Source organism: Pagrus major, chromosome 19, assembly GCF_040436345.1.
Source record: "Pagrus major chromosome 19, Pma_NU_1.0".
NCBI lineage: Eukaryota > Metazoa > Chordata > Actinopteri > Spariformes > Sparidae > Pagrus > Pagrus major.
In genome coordinates this window covers 6,201,570-6,226,263 of record NC_133233.1, presented here as the reverse complement: position 1 = coordinate 6,226,263, position 24,694 = coordinate 6,201,570, and the positions used below count along the sequence as shown (strand labels likewise).

The following is a 24,694-nucleotide window of genomic DNA, read 5'->3' as shown; positions in this document are numbered from 1 at the left end:
ATTGATTCCGAACCAAAGTCGACTTTATTGGCAAACCTCTCAACAAACTACTGTGTTTGTATTCTCAGGGGAAATATTAGACTGCTGCTGAAAAATCCTTTTCATAACAGAAATGTTCAAATCAGGCACATGTTGTTTGTGTGCTTGTCTGTATGTGTGTGTGAGAGAGAGATTACAATGAGGCGTTCACATTGACAAGTGGACAGGATACCCCTATTCATATTTCAGTCGAGGTTTCCTCATGCATATACACACTTTCCACTGAGACTTTCCACAACAGTCTCTCTCTCTCTCTGATGCACACACACACACACACGCATGCACGCACACACACACACTACTGAACTTTGAGAGGGAGAGACAGGGAGAAACATTTACATAATGTATACATGCAAATTCAGATTAGCATGGTGTGGCAAGAAGACACTCAGAATAATAAAAGTACAAGAAGAGCTTCTTTGAACCTCCGTACTGATACTTCTCTGTCATATGACTGCATATACAGCAGCATCTTGTAGTCTGGAAATGTTTCGACAAAACCTGGACAGAAAGACAGTAGAAGACACAGAGGAGCGAGAGAAAGAGAGTGATGAAAGATAGACAATGGCAGGCAGAGAGAAAGGTAGACATACTGCAGTCTACTACAATACTACAATCTAAATTTACAGTGAGAGAAAAACATGTTGAGGGTTGGAATGGTAGCCCACAGAAAATCCCTGGTTCAGTATGTGCCTCGTTTTCAGGATCAAAAAAAAAAAAAAAAGCTTCTTTAATTTGCATTCTCCTCCCGAGAATCAAAATCCCTGTCTCATCAGCAAACAACAACAACAACTTCTGAACCGAGCAACCTACTTGCTGAAAATGGCAAGTTACCCGAACCTGATCACTAATGGTACGAATATGAACAAGCTAGTAGTTGTTACCTTTTCTTTTGCAGGGATTAAGCCAATTTTAAGGCCAGGATTTGGCTCCCCAGATGCTAACATTCCACCAGCCACAACTAGTGTGACTGGTTTAAGAAAAACAAACAAGCCAGAACATTTTTTCCCCCTTTATACCATAATAATAATGTGTGCAACCAGACTTTTCTCTACTGTTGTGACACAATGCTGTAGCGAGAGGTCTGGCTATGTGACACTAGTATTCTCTGGAGAATGGTCACTTATCTACAGCAATAAACACTCCTATTGTGTTTGTCTGAATCTGCAGTCAGTCACCGGATTTCGGTTGAACAATGACGAAAAACAGTTTAAAGCTGCTGTGTTATTTTCTTATTAAAATAAGTGTTACATAGCTCTATATTCCAACAGTGATCACTGTTATAGAGTGTTTGGTCAGTAACAAATGTCTCTCCTCCCCCACACATGCAGTAAAAGAGAAAAGACATTGCCCACTTTATCCAATCAGGACAGAGAATACCTGAAGGAGGTGGTCCTGTCCACTCGTGCAACAGGCAGAAAGCAGGATCCTCCTGTTCTGGTACCTATACTAGCAATGGTGGAACAGTGAAAGCTACCAATTCCAGCGCTCCCGGCTACAGTTTATACTAGCAAACAGAACAAGTGATGAAAAACACTTGAAGAAAAGACAGAGGCAAAGAGAGCAGCCTTGAAAAAGAAAGGCATTGTGTGGTGACATATATCAAAGATATAGAAGAAGTAGCTACCATGTTTGAAGATACCACCCCGTTAATTCCCATAAAAGTTATTCACTGGGAGCATACGCCAAAAAGGCAATGTGCCATCAAGATTAATATTTTGTAATTATAAGAGCAACACACCCACAAGCACACACACACACACACACACACTGATTGACACATACCCTACAAATGTATCTGATGTACAAATGCATGACTGAAGGTCTTCATGTGTTTAAAATCTTTGTACCAGAACCTGAGATGATATAGGATCAATGCATTAGTTAAAATATTTCTTTACAACACATTTCCTCTATGGGTGAAATATGAAGTTTTGTTCTGAATAAATGTTGAACTGGTGCAGAGACAGAAAACAATTCAAAGTGACTTCTTTCCATTTGTAAGATGTCAACGCAGCTTGCTAATTTAGAGCAGGAGCGCCAATGACCATTTGCATGCTGATGGAGGGTTGCAGAAAACCCAGAGAGCGAATGAGGATGAGGGCATAACTCAGAGTGACGAAGAGGAGACAGAGGTAAAGGCTCTGGGGTAATGGACTAAACCTGTCCACATATTTTAAGATTACCAAAGGAAATGAATATTGAGCTTGCACACGCACACACAGAGACACCTCTGAGGTTTGTTCAAGCCAAGCCTCATTCATATGAGCACATTAGCTTCACTGCATCCACCTAGTGATGTAAATGTTATTTCAAAGCTTTAAAGGTTCTGTTTGTCAGTGTCTCTACATGTATGTGATAATATTTCAAATTCTACAGCTGAAAAAAAGTCTTACTAATATAATTGATGTTGGGTGAGAGACACAAGTATATTCATATGTGGCTATAAAAAGAAATGTGCAGTGTGGATTATAACAGCAGATTACACCTGCATCCATAGTATGAAGTGTAGCAGTGTCCCTCTTCACATGCAAGCATCATATTAGACTGAAGAATGTAGCAAATGCTTGAGAAAAAAATGATGATTGAACTTTCAATTCAACTTGTTCCCTCATCATCTACACAAGTAAGGGCCACATATAGAAGGAAAACAAAATATGACGTGTAGGGCACAATGGTTGGATATTGTTTAGGCACATTTAAGCAAGATGCAACAAGCAAAGACTTAAAGAGGCTATGAATCTCTTGGCATATATATGAGCTTGACATTTAACACCAAATCAGGCCAGCTTGGCCAGATTTCTCATACCACAGATTTGGTTTGAGTCAGACTTGAGTGAAAAACTAGTTATGAAAACACAGTGATCAGAAGTCTTTGCCGTTATTAGTGACTTGGCATACCAAAACCAATATTCTCCATCATTTAAGGGCTTGGGGTTAGGATCTGAGTGATAATCTACCCAGTCACAGTGTGTGACTGGGTAGGGTGTGTACAAAAGGCCCAACTGGTGACCAGAACATCATAGAATTTATTACCTGCTAGAGGTTGACCAATAGTGGATCTTTAAAGGGCAACAGAATAACGATAGTTTGGAGCAGAAAAAGCCAGTAGCCAGTGGACATAACTTTGTATTTGCTCTCTACGTGGATTTTTAAACTGGTGTCGTACCTCTGCCAGTTTAAAAGATGCACACTGAAACAGTAACAAACAAGAGTAACCAGTGTTACACTAGCAAAACAGAGACAGCGTGCTTTTGACAGAGCAGCAGTTACCTTCAGTCTAATGCAGTAACAAGGCCATACTGTGACCAACAACCTTATCATGCACAACATTTATGAATAGAGTTGTCTTATATAAAGTTAAACTTTCATATAAATATAAATTATCTCAGGTACACATTGACATTGCTTTGACTTTGTGTATGGAGCATCTGTGCAAAATGGTTATACAGGGTGTCCCAGTGAGACTGGGGGAGGCTGTGCAGCCATTGGCCAATTTCAGAGCCAAATTCTGCCGATGATAGTTTGTAAATTGTCCTATCAGCCTCTATTCCCTGCAACTTCAAACTTAGTAAGAGATTTTTATTTGCTGATTTTCCTCATAAAGAGATTACCAGTATATTTGAATAAGCCATTTCCCAGGCAAAGATTAAACAGACTTCTTAAATTGACTTAAATTTAGTTTCTCAGCCACAACCGAATGGTTTACTGCTGTGTACTTAATATGGATGTTAAATATTGTTTCACTCCAAGAAAAAACACACACACACACGCAGCATTACTTCACATTACCTAGAGCAAGTGTGATTGTAGATGCCTACATTGATTTGGATGGTGCGATGGTTCTACTGCGTCTTTGTCCCTACTGTGTATATGAGTGTGTTTGCAGTCTGGTACAGCACATTGGGTGACTAATGAGGCAGACACACAATGCAGCGCTATCACACTTCAACATGTCATGATTCATTATTTAGGTGTCATCAAAAAATTAGGGGGATATGCACACACAGATACACACATAACCACACTGTGAGCTTAGTACACAGACCCCAAGGGTTATGCAGACAGAGTACAATTGGAGCGATGTGTAATGTGATCCTGATGCTCCTCAATTTGGTGCTATGTGATCTAACTCAGAGTGTTACTTAACACATACATCCCAGTCCCAGTGAACTTGTACTGAAGGTTTAATATTACATGAAGAGTGTTTTAGGGTTCAGTTCATGTACTAGTAACACTGTTGGTCTGAATAGAGTTTCCTATTAGTCACCTGTACCCTCTCTCTCTCTTTCTCTCTCTCTCTCTCCCTACCATCCCCCCTCTCTATCCTGTTACACCATGTACCAAAGTGCAAGTTTACGTCATTATCGTGTCCATTTGTGCTGAAACAAACAAAAAGCTCTCCATCTCTGTTTTGAAAATGGACGCCTGTCCTTTCAGATCAAAAAACCTAATGTAACTTGTTGTTGTGTGGGCGACAGCTGACAGCATTAGTCGTGTTTGTGTATTTGTACGTGTTATGTGCTCTTTGCTAGAGGTGGGATGATCCACAGCAGTCAGCGGTGTAGAGTGCTAACCTCTCCGGAGAGGCTGCAGGTCTCTAAGTGCTTTGCTTAGCTACTGCTGCTAGGCAATCAAGAGTCCCCACAGTCACACAGGACAGCCTGCTCCTCTGGGTTCGCTGCATTATCACAGCACAATGATGTTAGGACACTCATACTGTCTGATAGACACCTGCTAGTCCTCAAAATCCACAGCACACTCAAGACATGTCTTGTTTCCAGCTCACAGTCACACATGCTGGAAAAACAAATGCTTATGTCTGCAACTGGTGATGGTGGGGAATGGTTTTCTAGACTTTCCCTCAGGATTTAGAGGTTTTATTGCAGAAAACTGCTGGTCAGTTGTGTACTGCAGTAGATCACCTGTAACCAGGTGGTCTATAATTTAATTCAGGTCAAAAATGGATATTTTATGACACAAACTCCAAAAAAACATTCAGCCATGGATCCTTACTCTGTGTTCAAAGCCAATAACCACTGCCAATGCAGGAAGTTTTGTGACCTTCATAAAGCGCAGCTGTTGAGGAAATTAAGACTAGACATGTATCACATGCAGACACACACCAACCTGAGTGCTACCCAATGAGGGAGACGGCAGATTTTCATAAAGCTGAGATAAAGAACATTGCATTGTTGACACAGCTGCCTCCTCCCCTTGGAATAGATATAATTTGTCTCAGCCATTACAGCTACGATAAAGAGGTACAGTGTGTGACCTGTGATTTAAGAGCATGATAACAAATGTGGAAGACAAAAAAAGGGAGCTCTGATACAGTAGCTTCAGGGGATTCTCATGGAAGCAATGACTGAGCTAATGTCATTGTAATCAAATTTTTATCGCCTTCAAATTAAGTTGAAATTTTCTTCCTGTGGATCATCACAACTAACTGCTCCCTCTTCAACCTAGGAAACAACAGTTCAGACTGTTATCTAGTGTGAGGTCCAATGAGAGGTCCTTGCTCGGGGCATTCGGAGGTTCAGTAACAGATGGCATGTGAACATGGGAAATGAGAAGGGGTGTTCATAGTGCACCTGGCTCCCTTGACTGAAAAGGCAGAACTGCTCATTGATGTGCATGAGATTGGCCTGACCAGTGGACAGTCTCATGTTAAGTTATCCTTCAAATGTAGGAATTAATCCACCCAGGGAACAACTTGAGTTCTAATCCAGTGCATTGGTCAAGAATATGAGATTTAATCTAATATACAGTGCATGTTTTTGACAGTGGGGGAAACCAAAACACCCGGAAAGAGCCCCGGGTAACATGCAATCTGTGCACATAAAGCTGCTGTGAGGTGACTAACAGTGCTAACCACTGAGCCACCGTGCTGCCAACATATCCTTAATGTGACATATCAGTATCTGCTTCTATGATATTTTACACATACTTGTGTTCACTTAAATGGAGTGTTAAAGAAGAGCCAAAGTGAGTACACTCATTTGTATGAGTTAATTTTAACCACTTTTTCCACATTTGTAAGCATGGTGTATTTCACCACGCGGTCTAGCTAAACACTAGATATTTAAAACATCAGTCACATTAATGAAACTGAAAGAAAGTAAAAATAAAAATAAAAATAAAAGGGCTGTAAAACAAAATACCACACATTGTCAATAATAAATGAGTACATGAAGTTGGCCACCTTAAACTCAGTTTAAGTATTCATACCTGACATGCTTAACTCTGTTGTGCAATGTACACAAATTGATATTTTACTTTGATGCATAGTTTGAGAAGATGCATTATCCTGAACAGATAACACAGAAAACGTCTGTATTCAAAGGATTCTGTCACCTGTCAAAACTCTGCAGTTACAGAGAGAAGCTGTCAAACAGCCTCTTGAAAGAGGATTTACTCTTGCTCCAGCAGCTCAACAGTGACAACAGTGACATCCTTGAATTGATCTATCTCATGATGGCTGTGTTCAGAGCTCCTTTATACAGACAACATGTATTAGAACTCACTCCGTCACAAGATTACAGGCTGATGGCAAGCAAGGTTCTCTTTTCCCTGATGGAAGGGCAGAGAGAGACAGAAAGACAAAGGTCGTGAGAAAGTTGAAGACACTGAGTGTCAATGAAACAGGAGAGGAAAAGCTGGAGATTGTGAGGCTTAGCAACTGGAGCCCAGAGGAAAAGAAGGAGAGAGAGACAAACAGTGAGACAAGTTAGAGAGACTGAGAAGAGAAAGATAAGACACAAGGAGGTGAGAGAGTGAGTTTGAGTGAGAAAGACTGAGCTTCAGAGACATAGGGTCACAGTGTCTAAGTGTACAGTTAGAGGAATATCTATCCGGTTGAACATTTATTCACTCCCTCTGCTCATCTACTTTGTTTCTCGCTCTCAAACAGAACAAAAACACCTATGCTCTCATTTTCACTTTGAACCTCTCGCTAGTCACCACCATATTCCCTGTGAACCAAAGGCCAAAGTAAAACCACAGAGTTGTGACATTCAGTCAGCAAGGGGACTCAAAGCCATACAGGTAATACCCAACAGAGGCAGTAGCCCATTCTTTACGAAAGCCTATATAGTATATGCTCAGTGTATGTGTACATGTTTCTTATCACAGTTTACCTGGAGAGCATGATTGATTAAGCTGGTGAGCAATCGGAGTCGGCCAATTGAGCGCGAGAGCGAGAAGGGAGATTCATCATCGTGAAAGCTCATGCCTAAGCTTGGCACTAGATAAATGGGCTCAGATGAAGCCTGTGTGTGTGTGCGTGTGCAATGTATTCATGCATGTGTGTGCAGTCTCTGTATGCATGTATGTGTGGGTCATGGTTATGCAGTGTTAACTAAGTAAAATCAGAGGCTATGCTTTCTTTTCCTCCTCTGCCTTTGCAGAAGGAGGGACGAGTGAGAGGTGGGAGGAAGGAGGCAAAGGGGACAAGAGGAGGTGGCATAGTGTTTCCTCCCTGTGTGCATTATGGATGAGGCGTGTCGACTGTGTTCGATCAGTGGCTCTATGATGGCTTGAAGGTGGCCTGCTGGGGTTACCTAAGACTCTGTGTTTGTGTCTTTGTGAGCTTGAGTGTATGTGACCATGATAGAGAGAGAGGAGTCACCAGGGTCACACACACAAATAGATATCAAACACCTTACCTGAGCACAATTTTGTAATCATTTACTATCTTTAATTGGGCACAAATCAAAAGAGATTTTACTTACAACAGAAATCTTTGGCTCAGCACAAAGGCGGACAAGTTTTGATGTCCAGTGGAAAAAAAAACTGAGAGTAGGTGCCAGAAGGTTTCATTTAAAGACATTATCTTCAGTAACAGTTCCAAATAATTTACTGTTACTCTTAAGTTACAATATATCCCTATTACATGCACTAGACTTTAATATAAACCTAGAAACAGTGTCCTCCACAAAAAGGAGATGTGTCCTGTGGAAGAGTGCAACAGACATTTTTCCATCCAGTCATAAGAGTGTCCCTTAGTTACTGTGACAACATGATGAGGGCCTCTCTACAAACTCCATGGCAACATGATAAACACAACTCCCCATTTATAGAGATACATATGCCTGGTGTGTGGGTGCACTGCATGTGTGTGGGTGTATGTGTGTGCGTGTGTGCGTGTTTGTGCACGAGTTTATGTGATATGTATATAGTCTTGTGCACCGTCAGCCAAGCTCAGTCATATTGCCACAGTGGATAACAGCTTTTAACACTCCTCAATCCTCTAGCACTCAGTACCTCCTTACAGCGAGCAGGCAAAAGATACAATACTGTTGGGTTTTCTGTTGTCAATTAGTGTGGCTAAAAGACTGAGAATACAAGCCTCCACTAAAAACGCTAAATTATTCTCCCTCTTGCCGTAACACACACTAATCAATCATCATTCAGCTCTGGAGCTGGTAGTGCTCCAAACTTTGGGGTAACATTTCCTGATCTTACCAGACTGTTCTACTTTGTTTTTTTGTGAAAGTGCCGTTAGTCATTCCTACATTATAGTCACATTAATATTGAGATATATGGTCAAAAATATTTGCTTAATCCTAACATTTATGAAGGGCTTTGAGGATATATCAAAATATTGAGATAAATATTGTTTATCGCCATACAGCCTTAAATACCGTGATATTATTTCAAGGCCATAGCGCCCAACCCTACGCAGAACAAATAAAAAGATGCTGGTGGAGTGTTTGCTGCCATCTGTCAAGCGTGGTGGAGGAAATGTGATCGTCTGGCATGCTTTGGGGCTGGTTAAGTGGCAGATTTGCACAGGGTTAAAGGACTCTTGAATAAGGAACACTGTCACGCCATTTTGTTACACTATGCCATAACCCGTGGACGGCAGTTGATTGGATCCAAGAGAACTATGATGCCATTACAAAATGACTATTGATGCATACTGGATACATCTTGACACATCCCAACTTTTTTATTTCTAAACATTATTTATTTATTTATACATTTAGAACTATGACTACTTGCTTCTTTTACACCTTAGGTTATTTGTAATGATCCATAGTTAAAATAAACAGCGCATTTTGGTTTGGTCTCACTAAATTGTTATAGATAATCAGACTGTCAAGAATTACATTTTAAATGTCCAGTTATTGACTTTCTGCAACGCGACATAATCATTCAAGAGCGAACTGTGATGCTTCTAGATTTTTCCCCACCCCTACAGTACATTTGTTTTGTGAAGCCCTGCAGCACATTAATACTGTTTTTTCAGTGGATTCACACATGGATGCTGCCAAGTATAATCACTGGAGCAACTGTGAATATAAATCCCACTCAGAATCCACTACACACATCCCTGGGCAAACAGAGCAGATGCTCAAAGCTGGCAACAGGAATGATCCCATCAGCTTGTCTACAGTACAAGTAAATCAAGCTCATAACTTTGTCATGGGAAGATGCAAGGAAAATGTGATGGCAGAAAGCTGGTAGGTAGTGTTGTTTGCCTCTGCTAAGCTCTCTAGCAAAGAACTTGACTATCATGTGCTCCAAGGGAACTTTTCGGTCTGAGTCTGACGTGTGAAACTATAGATTTACTGTTAATTGATGGAAACACTAAGCATGCTCAGTTAACTCTTGATGGCTTTGGGCAGAGCTAAGCTGCTACATTAAGTAGAGCCTCACTAATACCGGTTGGCAGATGTAATCAGCTGACAGTGGCCTATTGCAGATATATCAGTATCCGTGTATCTAATGTAATTTTGGACAATAAAGTTTGTTGTTCAGATGAAAAATAGCCTGCATCCATTATGTAAAAAATCTTTTCACATGTGCTTGATAACCATATTTGAGGGATCTTTGCATGTGTATTTATGTATATAATCTGTGTAAATAAGAATTGCGTCTGATATACAGTATCAATATCAGATTTTTTTTTTACTTCCCAGTATTGGTATCGGCATCGGCCCATAAGGTTCAGTATTGGTTGGACTCTAACATTAAGTATGCTGATTTATCACACAAACAAAAGGGCCGAAGATTCTTTCCATATTTATTGAATGTATGCAATATTGGTTGCTTTGCTGTGTCGGGCTCATCGACCCCTCATTGACCTCTTGTTGTAGTTCTATTTTATGAATATTTAATCAGATTTTTCTGTGTCTTTGAGTAAGCTCATTACACGAATCATTTCCTTTCTAAAACTACAAACAACAAAGCTATTTTTGTTGATATGCTAATTTCTAGTTTTTCCTTGAAAAGGAAGGCATTTTCAAGCCACTGCACTGTGTGTGCCAACAGCAGCTTTACAGCTGACAGCCCACACTGGCACAAGACACTTGCACACATTAGATGTTGCCTCCAAATCCTTTAACTATGTGTTGTTAGCATGGTGGACTCTTGTTAACATAGCCAGTTGGACAGAAATGACAACACCTCTGTAATTCTATATACAGGGTTGTAGCTGTTTAAGAGGTACTTTGTATAGCAGACTGTGGGTGTGTGTGTCCATGTCTCCAGTATAAACTGTGGAAAGTAAAATGTGCTGAGGGGAGGGGTTGAATTGGCAAGGCACTCCTCAGAAGTATCAGGAAACAGCTGGTGCCATCTCACTGTTTCTCACTCTCTCTTTTACTTGCTTTCTCTCACCACCAACAATGCTTTCAGATTACCTGAAAAATACGCTTTCTGGCAGTCGCTGTTCCTCTCTCTCACTCTGTTTCTCCCACTTCTCACCCACTGGTTTTTCCTCATTTTTCAGAGCTGTGCTGTTTTCCTGCCTCTTAGTCATCTTGCCCCCTTTTCCCCCCCGTTCTCCCTGTCCCTCTCCTTCTCTCACTCATGTCAGTCCACAGGTTGAAAAATGTTGGGCTGATGCTTTAGCCACAGCCCAGGAAGTTGCTGACTTTATTACCATGGCAGCTCTTTATCACCATGGAAGCCGTCTATCGTTGCTGTGACCAGCGTCCGGTTACCTGGTCCTGCTCCAGTTGGCATGTGTATAGACATAAATAAAATCTTGCCACTGAAGAGAAATCTCCAAGGGCTTCCCCCGTTTACTTTATTCAGAAGAACACTTTACTGGACAGGTTAATTCAAATAAGGTTCATTGAAAATGCTGCTATTTCGTGAGTATGTTACAAAATGCCTGTTGTTGTTTACTTTGACTTGTGACTTTTATATGAAAGTCAAAGTCTGCTTACATGTGCAGACACTGATTTAAAAACTTGAAGGTGCTCAGCTATAATCTAAGCGCAATTATACTTTAGTCTTCTGTTTATACAAACTGGAAGCAGACCTAACGCACCATACTGCATTCTCTGCACTTCCATGCTCATCACAACAAGAAATCTTGGCACTAAAAAGTTGCAAGAGACAAAATACAACATGGACTTATCAGTACAGTAGTCAGGTCACTCACACATAACAGCTCACACATAAACAAGAGCTGCTGGGTGCCAAATGTTCTGTACACACTACACAAACAGATACTGAGGCTAACTGAGAAACAAGTACACTGTATAATGACAGAACCATTTCAACACCTACAAATTTCACATTTAAGCATACTCAGATACATACTCACCTGTCACAGGACGCTTCCCATCACAATACATGTACTCTCCCAAAAACACAGCAACTTACATGTCAAATACTCTCCTAACTTCTTTAGCAATCACTTCCTTCCCCAAACACTACATAAACACTCACTGACCACCTTTATGGCATAGTCCATCTCTACATTCCTATGACAACATCACTGTCAGCTCTAACTTCTAGGTAAAACAACACACTTTCTTTCCAAGACGTGTACAGACACTGTACAAGTCAACAGGCCAATACAAGGTGCACATACAGTACACTGTCTTACATCCATTCAAACACATCTCAAATCATTCAGGTTTCATCAAACAGGTTTTTTTCCTACCATCTTTGCGGTAAAGGTTGATCTCCACTTTCCTCTCCTCCGAACCGAGCAGGGCCTGTGCCATCTGGGCGATAGCCAGTCGCTTGGTGTCGGGTCCATACAGGAAGTTACAGGTGCATGGCTTCTGCATGATCTCAGCACGCGAGTAACCACACATGTGGCAGAAGCCATCGTTGCAGAAGATGATGGCGCAGTTCTCCACTCTTGCATTGGCTATGACGAATTTACGACCTGTGGATGGAATGAGACAAGGTTACTTCACTATTCACCAAGACAACACCAATGTTCATGTCATGGTACTGGAATGGGAGAGGGACATATGAGCAAATAAATGCATGGAAACAAGCTTAGTAAGTTTCTGGATCGGCTAACAGTATGCCTTTTGGGATACCTCAGTGGAATAGGGCTTTTATTTAATAAAGTTAATAGTAAAACCTGTGCTTTTCCTGCTAAAAATCAAATTGTCTACAGTAATTTTATGACATAGGACTCAAAAAAGTTGTATATTTCAGGAGAAAATAATTAGTCCTCTAGGTTAATAAATGTAAAAAAAAATAATAAATACTTAATTTTAAGTTTTCTTATTTTTTTTGTTTTGCTCCAAATAAACCCACTAATTTCAAGCACGCCTCAGCATTCAAGTGTTTACAGCATGTTCATGGACACTTCCACAGACTTGCAGAGCAGTTAGCAAGGAATGCTAATTAAATGCTGCGCATTTAGTTAACAGACCAATTTATATCAAATATTTGCACTATAAAAACATATTTTTGAAATAAACTTAATAAACTCAGACTACACGACGAAGCTGGAAAGTTATTCGTTTATAAATGAACCGTTCACAAACCTTGTCCCTTTTTCACCAACGAAACGATATCAAATACAGTATTCCTCCCATGGAAGACACGTTTTCAATAGTTTGTCGCTTTCTTTCGTTTAGAAGCAATTTTGGCCTTCACCAGCCATGTCGACTTCTCAACTTCAAAATAAGAGTCCCACTTTCAAAATAAAATCAGATTTACACAATAGGGGTATGGAATCAGTAATAAACAATACGTTCTTGAGTATTATGAACCAAAATTATTGGTCATTCACAGTTGTTATGAAGTGATGTTGATGGCCTATTATGACTACTCCGTATAATATGGCTAAAAAATGTTTATCTTCTTCCACACTAAAGGCAAAGTGTGTGTGACCATAGGTTTGCATATGTACAGTATATTTATGTTATAATTCTAAAATATAGTATATACTGTATATTTATAAATAAGTCTAAACCATAGCAGCAATCTTGGTAGCTTAGTCTCACACAAGCTTTGATCTCTCTCTCTCTCTCTCTCTCTCTCTCTCTCTCTCTCTCTCTCTCTCTCTCTCTCTCTCTCTCTGTCTCAACTACTTACTGTAGAAGGAGCCATTTAGCTCCATGGCCTCAATGTCATTGGATGAACACACTCAGAGAGCTGCTACTGTGGCTTAACACACACACAGACACACATGCACATACTTCCTTACCCATACCCCATTTTTTACTTGCAATACATGTATGAATTACAAGTCTCGAGTTTGTGTGAGGTGAATCTCTTGAGTATTTTGTGGGAACGCATACAAACAATAGAAATCTGTGCAAGCACATAAGGCCTCTGTGGACGTGTGATTGTGTTTGTGGTGCATCAGAGTGCTCTTCTGACAGGCTGATAGATGGCCTCCACTAAAGAGCTTTAAGCTTCTGAAGAGCCCCAATGTTCCCTGTTACTTTCACTTAGTACCAGGTCCCACTGTGAGGAATACTGCACTCATAAATAGTCATATAGATGGTTAGAGGGTAGGAGGAATGGCTGGTGACAGATGAGGGTGGGTGACGTGAGAAAACAGCAGGAGGAGGGCTGATTGAAGATGGATAAATGGATGGAAATGCGATGGTTTGATTTGGACTTTGTAAAGGAAGAAAGAATGAAAAACAGGAGATACATTTAGGAAAGGGTGGATGGAGGATGGGAGGGAAGTGAAACAGAAGCAAGATAATGAATAGAGGGAGATTTGGCAAAAAAATAATGATAAAAATCTTTTAAAAACAACCTGAAAAAATTGTATGAGACCTTACAGAGACACAAAGAATAGCCTATCATGAATTATAAGATGAATAGCAGAGGGGATAAAATAATTACTACATTTACAAGCAGCAGGTTGAGCATGAATGGCAAGCATGATTTGCCACTGTTTAATAGGGGAACAATTAGTTTCTTGCAACAGACTCTGAACTCTATAAAGTTCCGACCACATGTCGATCAAATATTTGGACTGCTCTTCCCATGTGCTACCATGGCTCGTTTTGTGTTGGTGCATCTATACAAAAGACGTTGTCACACTAGGAAGGAACTGACCCATGGGTCAATTTGATCCAGGCAGAGACCATCTCTTTTTGTTGGACTAAGATTCAGCTGTTTGGTCCAGACCGTGGTCTGTAATTTTCTAAAAGAGTGAGATCCTTTTACTGTTTAACCAGAAACAGCCACTACCAATGCCACCAGAAACCATTTACAATCATTTTATCATCTTATAACAAACTTTATTTAAAATTCGATAGACAAAATAAAACTAATCGATACCATCTTGGTTTGTCTTCCCACTGTTCCACCAAACACCAACTCTGAATGTTTCTGGTTAAACAAATAGGATCTTATTCTTGAACAAAAATGTCTATCTCTGCAGGGATTCTTTCTGTTGTTGTACATTAGAATACCAATTTGAGCTGCTCAGTGGCAAAAACAAACGAGAGGATGTATTTTTGTATGTGTGATTGCCCTGGAGAATTACATTACAGCCCATTTTGCAGTTGCCCGCTTAGCCTGGACAGATTTAAAAAAAATGTAGCCCCTCTAGTCATTTAGACACATGGAAAAATAGGGTCAAGGTGGAAAAATGTCAGATTTCTCCCTTAATCACATATGGTGGCCAGCTCCATCCACCATGTAGTCGCACCTCATACTCCTGCTGGAACCCAAGAGTCCTCACATAGGTTCAGAAAGCAATTTCAAAAAAGGAGAGCTCCCTGAAATGACATCACCACTCAATCAATATTCAATTTTGAGAAAGATGAATCATAAAGGTGATAGATCGGGCATTTAGGTAGATTGAGGATGTCTGCACAAAGTTGCATTCTGTCTGGTTCTTTCTGCTGAAGTTTGCAGCAAAGATGATGGTCACTCAGATGGTGGGGAAACACATTTGAAAGCCACTAATAAGGCCTCATTTCAAGCAAAACATGTCCATTATAATGAGACCAGACGCTGTAAAACACAGAAAACTATTTTTCAGTAGAAGATTGCATATGGGAGTCGTTCATCAGATGCGTTTTTGTGAGAGGCTTGGATAAAAGGACAAAGTCATGACCATTAAGCTTTCTAGGTGACATGAATAACTTTGCTTTAGCCACAAGATTATTGTTGCAGTGAACAAGCCATGCAGGTCCTCGCTTCACCCTGGGTCTCAAAAAACTGCCTAATTTTTTCGGTAATTTCCATTCCATGTTGGGAGATCCTCACAAAGGCTGCCAGCGATAAATCTTCCTCAAGGACTTCAGGCTGTGAAAAGGGAAGTGCACCTCATTGCTGCTGTAAACTCTGAGAGATTTCTTTCCTGTAATTGCTTCTTGCTCAGTATGTCAACCTTCAGACCTTGATCTCAATGTACCTAAAACACAGTGCCAGCTCCTTGGAAACTAGGTTTAAAATGCTGGTGAAAGGTAAAGAATTATCACTGCAAGTATCTGTGCTGTTCAGCATGTTTGAAAATGATACAATCAAGCTTAATTTGATGATCAAAGATTTGCAGTTGATCTCAGTTTAGTTGAATTGCTACTTTAACTAATGAATTGTTCCTTAGTGATTATCACATTCATTCCATAAATCTAGAGAGGTGCTGTATGGAGTAGCAAAAAACAGCATGACAAGTGAAACAATAAGCAATACACTTGCAATAATTCAGGGTGATAACTCTTACAGAGGCCATCTATTGATGCCAATGTACCAGTTAGTATTATGAGTATATATGCAGTACATCAGGCTGTGCTTGTGGAAGTAACAGAGCACAGCTAAGACGCGGGCGTGTGCATGCATGTGCACGTGATGCACACACAGTTGTTATTTTCACCACCACTTTCACCTTTTCAAAATTACCTATACCAAAAAATGAAAGGATTTTTTGCTGTCTTCAAATGAGTTAATGATAGTTAACTAAAGACTTTGAGTGCTATATGGTAGGCAACTGGTGCCTACCATATGTAGCCATAATTTTGTAAATACTGAGGTCATGCGCACTAGAAGGAGCAGCATTGAAAAGTTATGAGAATGTTGATGAAATCTATTCCCATAGTAAGACATGATTATGAATTAAAAACAATTGATCTCATAGTTAAGACTTTTGTATCTCAGTTGAAATTTTAATCTCATAATTCTGACCCATACTGAAGACTTTCATCACATAATTTCAATTTGTGTTTCATAATTATGACTGACCATGGATATATTTTTTGCATCAAGCTTAGTTTTCGTCTTATTATTTTCTTTAACTGGCAGAAATGGGCTTCCATATTTATCACCATGAACCTCGCACAAAGTTTGGCACAGGACACTTTGCAGTAAGTGATAGTAGCAGGGGCTGATTGTTTCTTCACTTTTGTCATAAAGTTTTTCACACTATGAATATTTTTGCCACTGAAAATGTCAGAACAGAAACTCCCAAATGACCTGTTTGCAAAGCCTGGTTATGTCACCTTTTTATATAGGTCAGTAGTTTGTTGGCTCAGGTCCTAAATGCAGTATCTGCATCTGTAACTCTTAGTTACTTGTTTTGAGTGTGCAGGTTGGTGAAATGCAGCCCCCCGCACACAGAGTGAATGACAGGACGATACTGTACGTGTCCAGCTCGTTACATGTCACATAATGTAGTGAGCTGCGCATGCAGAGCTGTTCAGCTTTGCTGACGAGAAGATGCCGATCTTTGTTCAAACATGCCATACAACCATGCCAAAGTAGTTTTAGCAAATCATCACTTTAATATTTAACATTCAACTGGATTATGCAAACTGTGAACATTTTATTTCCTCACTTAGAGAAAAAAAATGTCGGAGTGGCACTCCAGCAGCACTACACCTATGGTGCCATCATAGGTCTATAGGAAAAGTACAGTTCAATAGGATCGATCAGGCAGCTTGATTCACTGACAGTCCAATCAGTACCATATGTCAAAGTCTGTTAAAATATAGTTACACATGCAAATGACACTACAGCTGAGGTGAGGCATGGGCAAATAGAGTGGTGTAGGGATGATGTATTTTAACCCGGAAGTTAGCAGCGCCCTGATTCCCTCGACAAAAAACCTGAAACTGGATTTTGGAATATCGACGAAAATAAGCCAGCTAAGTTAAGTTAGGCTATAAACAGACTACATCGCAGTCACATGACTTAAACGTCACCACCACTAAGTGTCTTACTACACAATTACTATACAGGTTTTCTATAAACTGCTCAATGTACAAGTTGTAAAGTTAGAGTTAGAAAAGTTTGTAACTAAAGTCAGCCTTTAAAGACGGACTAGTGAGTAGATGAGTCTCTGTTTTCGCTGTGGTGATGTTTAATGTCCTGAGGAGGCTCAGGTCCTTAAAGTCTGCAACCGGATGCTCCAGATGTTCTTTCAGTCTGTTGTTGCGAGCACCATCTTCTTTGCTGTGGTATCCTGGGGTGCGGGCATCAAAGTGAAGGATGCCAACAGACTGAATAAAAAAAGGCAGGGTCAGTTGTTGGCTCTAAGCTTGCCACCCTGGAGGAGGTGCCATCAGACTGTACAACGCTCACTCCAACACACACAAATAATGCTCTTTAAATTATTATTACTGTAAATAAAACCGCACCTTATCCTCTTGCACCTTGTGTTCCACTTACCTTTACTCCACGATACCTCAGCATTTTATTTTATTTACCTCAGTATTTTATTTAATGTTATAACTACTTTAGCATTTTATTGTTTATAGTATTTTATTGTCTTTTGTATATTGTATATAGTACTTTATTGTTTCATGTATATTGTATACAGTACTTTATCTATCTATCTATCTATCTATCTATCTATCTATCTATCTATCTATCTATCTATCTATCTATCTATCTATCTATCTATCTATCTGCAGATTCAGTTCGTTCATACAAGAAACACCTTTCCTCATTTTTTTCAAATTGTTATTTTAAAAATATCGCCTAACTGTAGCTGCTTTAAGCTGTGTCCATTGAACTGAACTTTGTAGGTATAACCTTAACTATCTCCCAAGAGAAATCTTCGGACCCCAGTCTCCACCTTTTTCCAATCTCTCCAACCTCCAACCGTGCTCTGGCAATTCAGCAGACCCCTTTATTGCCTTCATGAGAAATGTCTTCTCTTGAATTACACGTTACCTTATTTAGGTGCAGTGAGACCAAAATGTGCTCCTCAATCATTTTAGATGAAGAAGGAAGTAAGACATATTTATGCTTCTGGTATTGATCATACCTAGTTCACCTTACACAGAGTTCAGAGTGACTGAACCTCAAATCACAACTTGAAATATTCCTACCTGTTTAGTATCGAATACAGCTTCAAAGAACCTAAATTAACATATCTCCTTGAGTCAAGCTTGTTTTGCAATGCCACTACAGTACTGAGTGTCTTAATATATTAACAGCCTGGGTCCTCCTCTACCCAAGGTAAACCTTCCTCTGGGTCTTCCTTTTCAGAGAAGGTAATACATCATACATTGCCCTTATGATTAATTAATTAATGAAATTAAAACAAACTCCACACGCTGAGGCAATTTTTCTCACTTAGTGTTCTTTGTTGGGCTTGATTATGAAATGGCCTCTGAACAGGAATTATCCTTTACCTGGAAGGAGGGTAGACAGTGATTATTCCCTGTAAATGATGTCTCAGAAGCAGTTCACAGAGGTGATGCATAACAATTCCCCCTCTGAACCAGTAAGTCATTTCATAAGCACTGAGAGACTGGTCTGCCACACTTAGACATTTCTGCACGCTTCATTTCTTTTCAGAATCACCTATTGACCAAAGACTCAAACAGTGAGATGCACAAAGAGAGCCACACTGTTTTGGAGTAATTGTTCAGCCGCTGCAGTTATTATTATGTCTGAATGAGTTTTGAGGCTGCAGCTAAATGATTTATGGATGTAGGAAAGATTTGTTTCTGTATCAATTGTTGAGCCACAACATGGAAATGTAGGTTATGAATGTATTGATTGAGTGCACTTTTGTGTGTGTGAGTGTGTGTGGCGGAGGGTGTTTTCTAAAAGAACCGATGATGATGCATCAAGCTCAGAATTTGAGTGGAGTGAATGAGGAGAGAATGGAATAAGAGAGGACTCAGCAAGACACAACACAGTGTGACCCTGTGTTAGAAATACAGAGACACAGCATGTACCACACTGGCTGATAAATAAAAGGCTTCTAATCAAGACAGAAGTCAAGGAGAGCAGACAAAACACACTCACACAGCATGCCGGTGAGGATCAGTAGGTACAGACTGGCCTACATTCATATACAAGTATGTATACATCATCAAATTATTAACAAATAGGCATAATGGCTGAATACAAAACAACAACATGTAAAAGTGATGTTTTATTTATTGTCAAGAATATATATCAGAGAGAGACTGTCTTCCCTGACCCTAACCAAGTAGTTTTGACTTCCTAAACCATGACTTGTTCATTTAGCACTTCATCTGTCTGTTGCCTGGCATGATGTACCGTATCTCATGTATCAAAATCTCTTTCTAAAAAAGTCACCCAAATCAAACACACAATACACTTATTAATCAAACAGTGCTGTGGTTAAAGTTCAGTTATGTCTAGGCACAAAAACAACTTGGTTATGGTTATGGAAATATCATGGTTTATCTGAGGTGGTTTGAAATGTGATTCAAATCAGATTTCTACAGTAGTGTCTCAATCCTGAAGCTACTTGTATCGGATTTCAAATTGTCTTTTGTGTCACTGGCAGTGCGATTCACAACAGTGATGCCAAATCCAGAGTCACAGAAGTACATCAGAGCAGCTGAGCAGAATCCATGCTGTTACTAGCAGAGCAGTAAAAAGATGATAACAGAGAGAACAACAGTCCATGGACAGTCATGCTGAAATATTTTGTCAGCATGATTGTTTGGAAAGCAAGATGATGGATTTCCTTCCTCATGCTTCCTTATTGGAAAGTCACACACACACACAGCATACGTAGTGACTGACCCCTTTGTTGTTCATTGCAATAGGTTGGTGATGTCTGGACGCACAAATCGGATCTAATCACTTACAAATAACAGTACCAACAGGCCATCTTTCAGATCGGATTTGAGAAACAAATCTGGTGAGGACAGGAAATGAGGATGTACAAACTGAGAAATGAGAAGGGGGGAATATTGAGCCATCCATCCATCCCAACATCCTCCCTCTGCAGACTGTGGCTCACACTACTTCTTCCATTGTGCCCAATGGAATAGAGTCGTAATTCCTACGGCCTCTAGGGGGCCTACTCACTTGACGGTAAGCATGTTCTGTTTAGGGGCACTTACTGGACCGACTGATGCTGTGGATTTTCTAGACAGGATAGTCTCCGATTCTTTCAAAGTTTTCCATATTCTCCAAGAAGAGCCCAGTACATTCATATTTGTTCATGGAAACTATGGTATATTACAATATGAGTTTTGTTTTTGCAACTCTGGCCTTTGGTTGTGTCACTTACAACATTCTACTCACCAAGTGCTTGCTTTTGCAGGTTGCAAACAAAACCTAATGGTGACATGGTGATATTACCCATGCTGTTTGTTTTAAACAGCTGACTCAGTGACCTTAACTTAAATCTATTATAATTGCCAGTGTAGCAACTTCACTGCTGGACTGAAATTTCAGGCGACATATGCCATTAAAGGAGGGAATGCAACTTTGAAATATGTCAATATTAGAGACTGTTGAACACAAATCAGCAATAACAATGTAGTGTTAGCTAGCTACCTAGCTAGTTACAGAGACATCAGCAAGTTAGCAGACATTGTTTTTTGCCTGTAATAAGGAAAAGGACCACAATACATTGAAAAAACAGAGAGTTCTAGTAAACTCGGTTTGAAATGTGTGCCTCTGAAATACCTCCGTTTGGAGGTTTGGTATTCTTCAATTTCTTCCTCTCCCTCCCTAAAAAGGTCTGTTATTCAAAGTCATGCTACAAGAACCAAGAGTGACTATGCCCATTTTCACGACATAAAGTGAACATCTATCAAATCACGGTGCTCCACAATGAAAACGCCTCTGCCCATTTCTCTCTGCATTAAGCACACGATTATCACATTCTCTCCCTCCTTCCTTCATAAAACAGACATATCATCCATCAGGGCTGCACGTCCTGGATTCAACAGGCTGTTCGCATGGGAGACATAAACCGGTGGAAGGGTCTGTTCAGATATTCATGGGAACAGTGGAGATTGGCTGTGTGGATGCGTTTGATAGCCTGCCGCCATGAATTAGCAGCAGCAGCAGCCCTCAGAGGCTCATAAAGCTTGATGGGTTTGTCTGGCTGCCATGAGCACTAGGCAATACAAAGGCATAAATGTGTGTGTGCATGTGTGATTTTGTGTGCGTGTTGTTCATTTCATTTTCCAGCTGTTAAGTAAGTGTTTTTAAGTCATTGTTAATGGCAAAAAGTACCAAGTAGATGGTTTTTTTTTCAAGCTTTTTTTTCAAGCTGTTGAAGCATGTTTTAAAGAGCCTGAGTCCTTCAGAGTGAATGTTAGCTTTAGAAATGGGTGTGTATAGATAATGTAGTCAATCTTCAGACAAACACAAGCATGAAGGTGATATATAACACCATCTTGATATGGACATACTGAATGGCACTGTTTGAACTACTGGATGAAAACCAGTTGAGTCAGTGTTTGTGCAGCTCAGTGTTCAGGCCACAGCTACATGAGGTAAATCTGGCATTATTCTACCAGGGAGGGGGTCAGGTACTGTATTATTACACCGCAGGCATTCAGAGAGGAAAATGCAAGAGATGGTAATATTTGGAAGCAGCGGGCCATGTGTTCAAATTAAACAAGGGTAATGGTGGGCAGCTATTCACAGCAAGTAAAGAATATTTTCATTTTGTTTGGAGCATGCTTCTCTCAAAGGTGCTTTATAATGTCAGTTCATGGGCAGGGATGTTCAGCTTCATTTGACTTCTGTTGACATTTATCAGCAACCAGCAGGTGACTGTGCTGTTAACGAGCTCTTGCCTGTCACAGGTAGTATTATGGTAGTGTGAGTGGGAAAAACAGCATGTGTAAATGTTTAAAACTCTGTCAGTGTATGGAGATCTGACAGGTACAATTTAAAAAAAGTGAATGAATCAACACATGAAGACATTAAGAGATAGGTATATGAATAAATACAGACAAAATATATAATACAATCATCAAAATGCCTCCTTGGATATATACTGTATATATACTAATATATATATTCTTTTTACAGTTCAGTGTTTTTATTTTATTTCAAAATGTCCGTTTGTCCTATTCTTTTTTTTAATACTCCTTTTTATGACAGTCTTTGTCTGTCAGTCAAGACTAACTGGGCAGAGATGTCACTGATTGTCCACTTATTCAGAGAACAGCAAAAGCCATATTAACATTTATTCCATAATGTCATTTCCATCTAAGTAATAGTGAACACTTTGGGTCTCCATACCAGTTGGGTCAGATAATCCCACTTGTTTTTTAAAGAAATACCTCTTAGTGTCACTACCTTGAAGGCTTTTAAACAACATTATGTAACTTTTTGAGCTTAAAATAGCAGCTTCAGAATCATGTTGATGGTACAGTGTCTTGTAATAGAGTATATGGTGTCTCAGTCACTTGTTTCTGCACTATGTAACTTAGGTAGGATCACAGCGTTACAGACATGTTTATTTCAACATACAAGTTCAAAACATATAACACTGTTTGAATGTAATGAGTTTTGTTTGTAGTTAGCACCCTCATTAACCCTGACAAACTGGGATTTGTTTTTCAGTCAGGAACTGTGGGCGGCGCCAAATCACACAAAGTGCCAATTTCTACACAACGTTGCTTTAAGGCACCACAAAAAAATAACAAAAAACATTAACATCAAGCAATCATTTATATCTTATATTTGTATTAATTTAATTAGATTTTTTCGCTTTCGATCTGGTAGCTGCAAAAAGGATAATTAACTGTTAATAAGCGCATCGTTAACTGCTAATAAATGCATAATAAAGCAACAAAAACCCTAGTAAAGGTTAATAACTGCATAACAGTTTAATTAGTTCAGCTCAATAAATGTGTTTTTAATGCTTTTATTAACACTTTATAGTCTAATTAAAACATAATAATGTTAATTAGCATCTTATTAACATATTACCTATTATGGGGGGGGGGGAGGATTACTCTCTCCAAACAATAACTTATGCTAAGATGAAAAAGCACAACAGACGATCTCAGTCATTTACTCTACAGTCGAAGCTAGTTTATGTCGTTATCTGAGCTCCAGCTTTCTTCTACTATCCCGAAAAATCTGTAACCCCTAATGTTGATTAGTTGTGTAGACTAAGAGTATTACTGAGAAGTTGTATACTACTAACCCCTGGATGTATACTATGTCAACACACTATTTTCTGATTTGTAATACTGGTATGGGAACAATCCTACAAATTACATAATGTTTAGCGAATAATATACATTGTTTATGATCATGTTACATAATAAACCAGTGATATTTCCAATGCAACATCATATCATTAATATGTGACTCCATAATGTCTGGTGGTTATGTTTTATGTAATTACCCCCCACAGCAGTCTCTTCTATTGGTGACATCACTGTCCACATCTTTCTTTCTTCCCCCAATTTCCTTCTAATGAGCTTTTGAAGCCAGAGAGGAGGGAGCTGATGGATAGGCTGATTAAAGACAAGATGCTGCTGCTCAGGAGGAAAACACCATTTCATATTCCCACTGATAGAAACACACACACACACACAGACTCATGAGACATGCACACATCCAAATGCACACACACATATACAATCTTAGACGCACGTTCACGTTCACACAGATCCACCAACGCAGACTGAATAATTCACTAAGACCAGACCTTGGGGGCTTTGCAGTCTGCCAGTTTTAGTGTGTGCATGCGCTGTGTTTTTATGTGTGTGAGAGCAAGTGTGTATGTGTGAGTGAGTGTATGTGCTTGGAATCTCCCTGAGTACACTGCGTAGGCGGATAAGGAGGGAAGCCCATGTGTTAGAAGCACAAGTCAACACACCAGCTCTGTGCCTGCTAGCTACAGAGACAGAGAGATAAAGACAGAGTGAGAGATTAAGGCGAAAAGAGAGAGAAAGAGATGAATGGATCACAGGAAGAAAGGGTGAAGTAGGGAGGAATGTTGAGAGAAAAGGAGAAAACAGAAAGAAGCAGATGTGTGTGAGTGGTTGGGTTACACCGACAGGCTGAAGAGATTTTTTTTGTCTCTCCCATTTCTAACTGTGCAATTGCCATGGAAACTGAAGATTTGACACATGGTAAATTCTCAAACACTGAGTGCTGACACTCACGATAAATTCAGAAGAAATGTAGGACCCTTTTAAACGCTGCACTGTCTTTTATACCAGCCAGCCTGGCACTGTCCAAAAACATGACACTGTTTATTCTCAAATTTCTGTAGTAA

The 24,694-nt window shown here is 39.7% G+C and overlaps 1 protein-coding gene across 1 annotated transcript in view; it reads right to left on the bottom strand.

Annotated features, from left to right (window-relative positions):
- Window positions 1-24,694, bottom strand: part of kcnh2b (potassium voltage-gated channel, subfamily H (eag-related), member 2b) — a 269,252-nt gene that overhangs the window by 222,969 nt on the left and 21,589 nt on the right. The window contains exon 2 of the mRNA XM_073488708.1: window positions 11,945-12,175. Coding sequence (XP_073344809.1) covers window positions 11,945-12,175 — 231 coding nt within the window. The remainder of the gene's footprint in view (window positions 1-11,944; window positions 12,176-24,694) is intronic.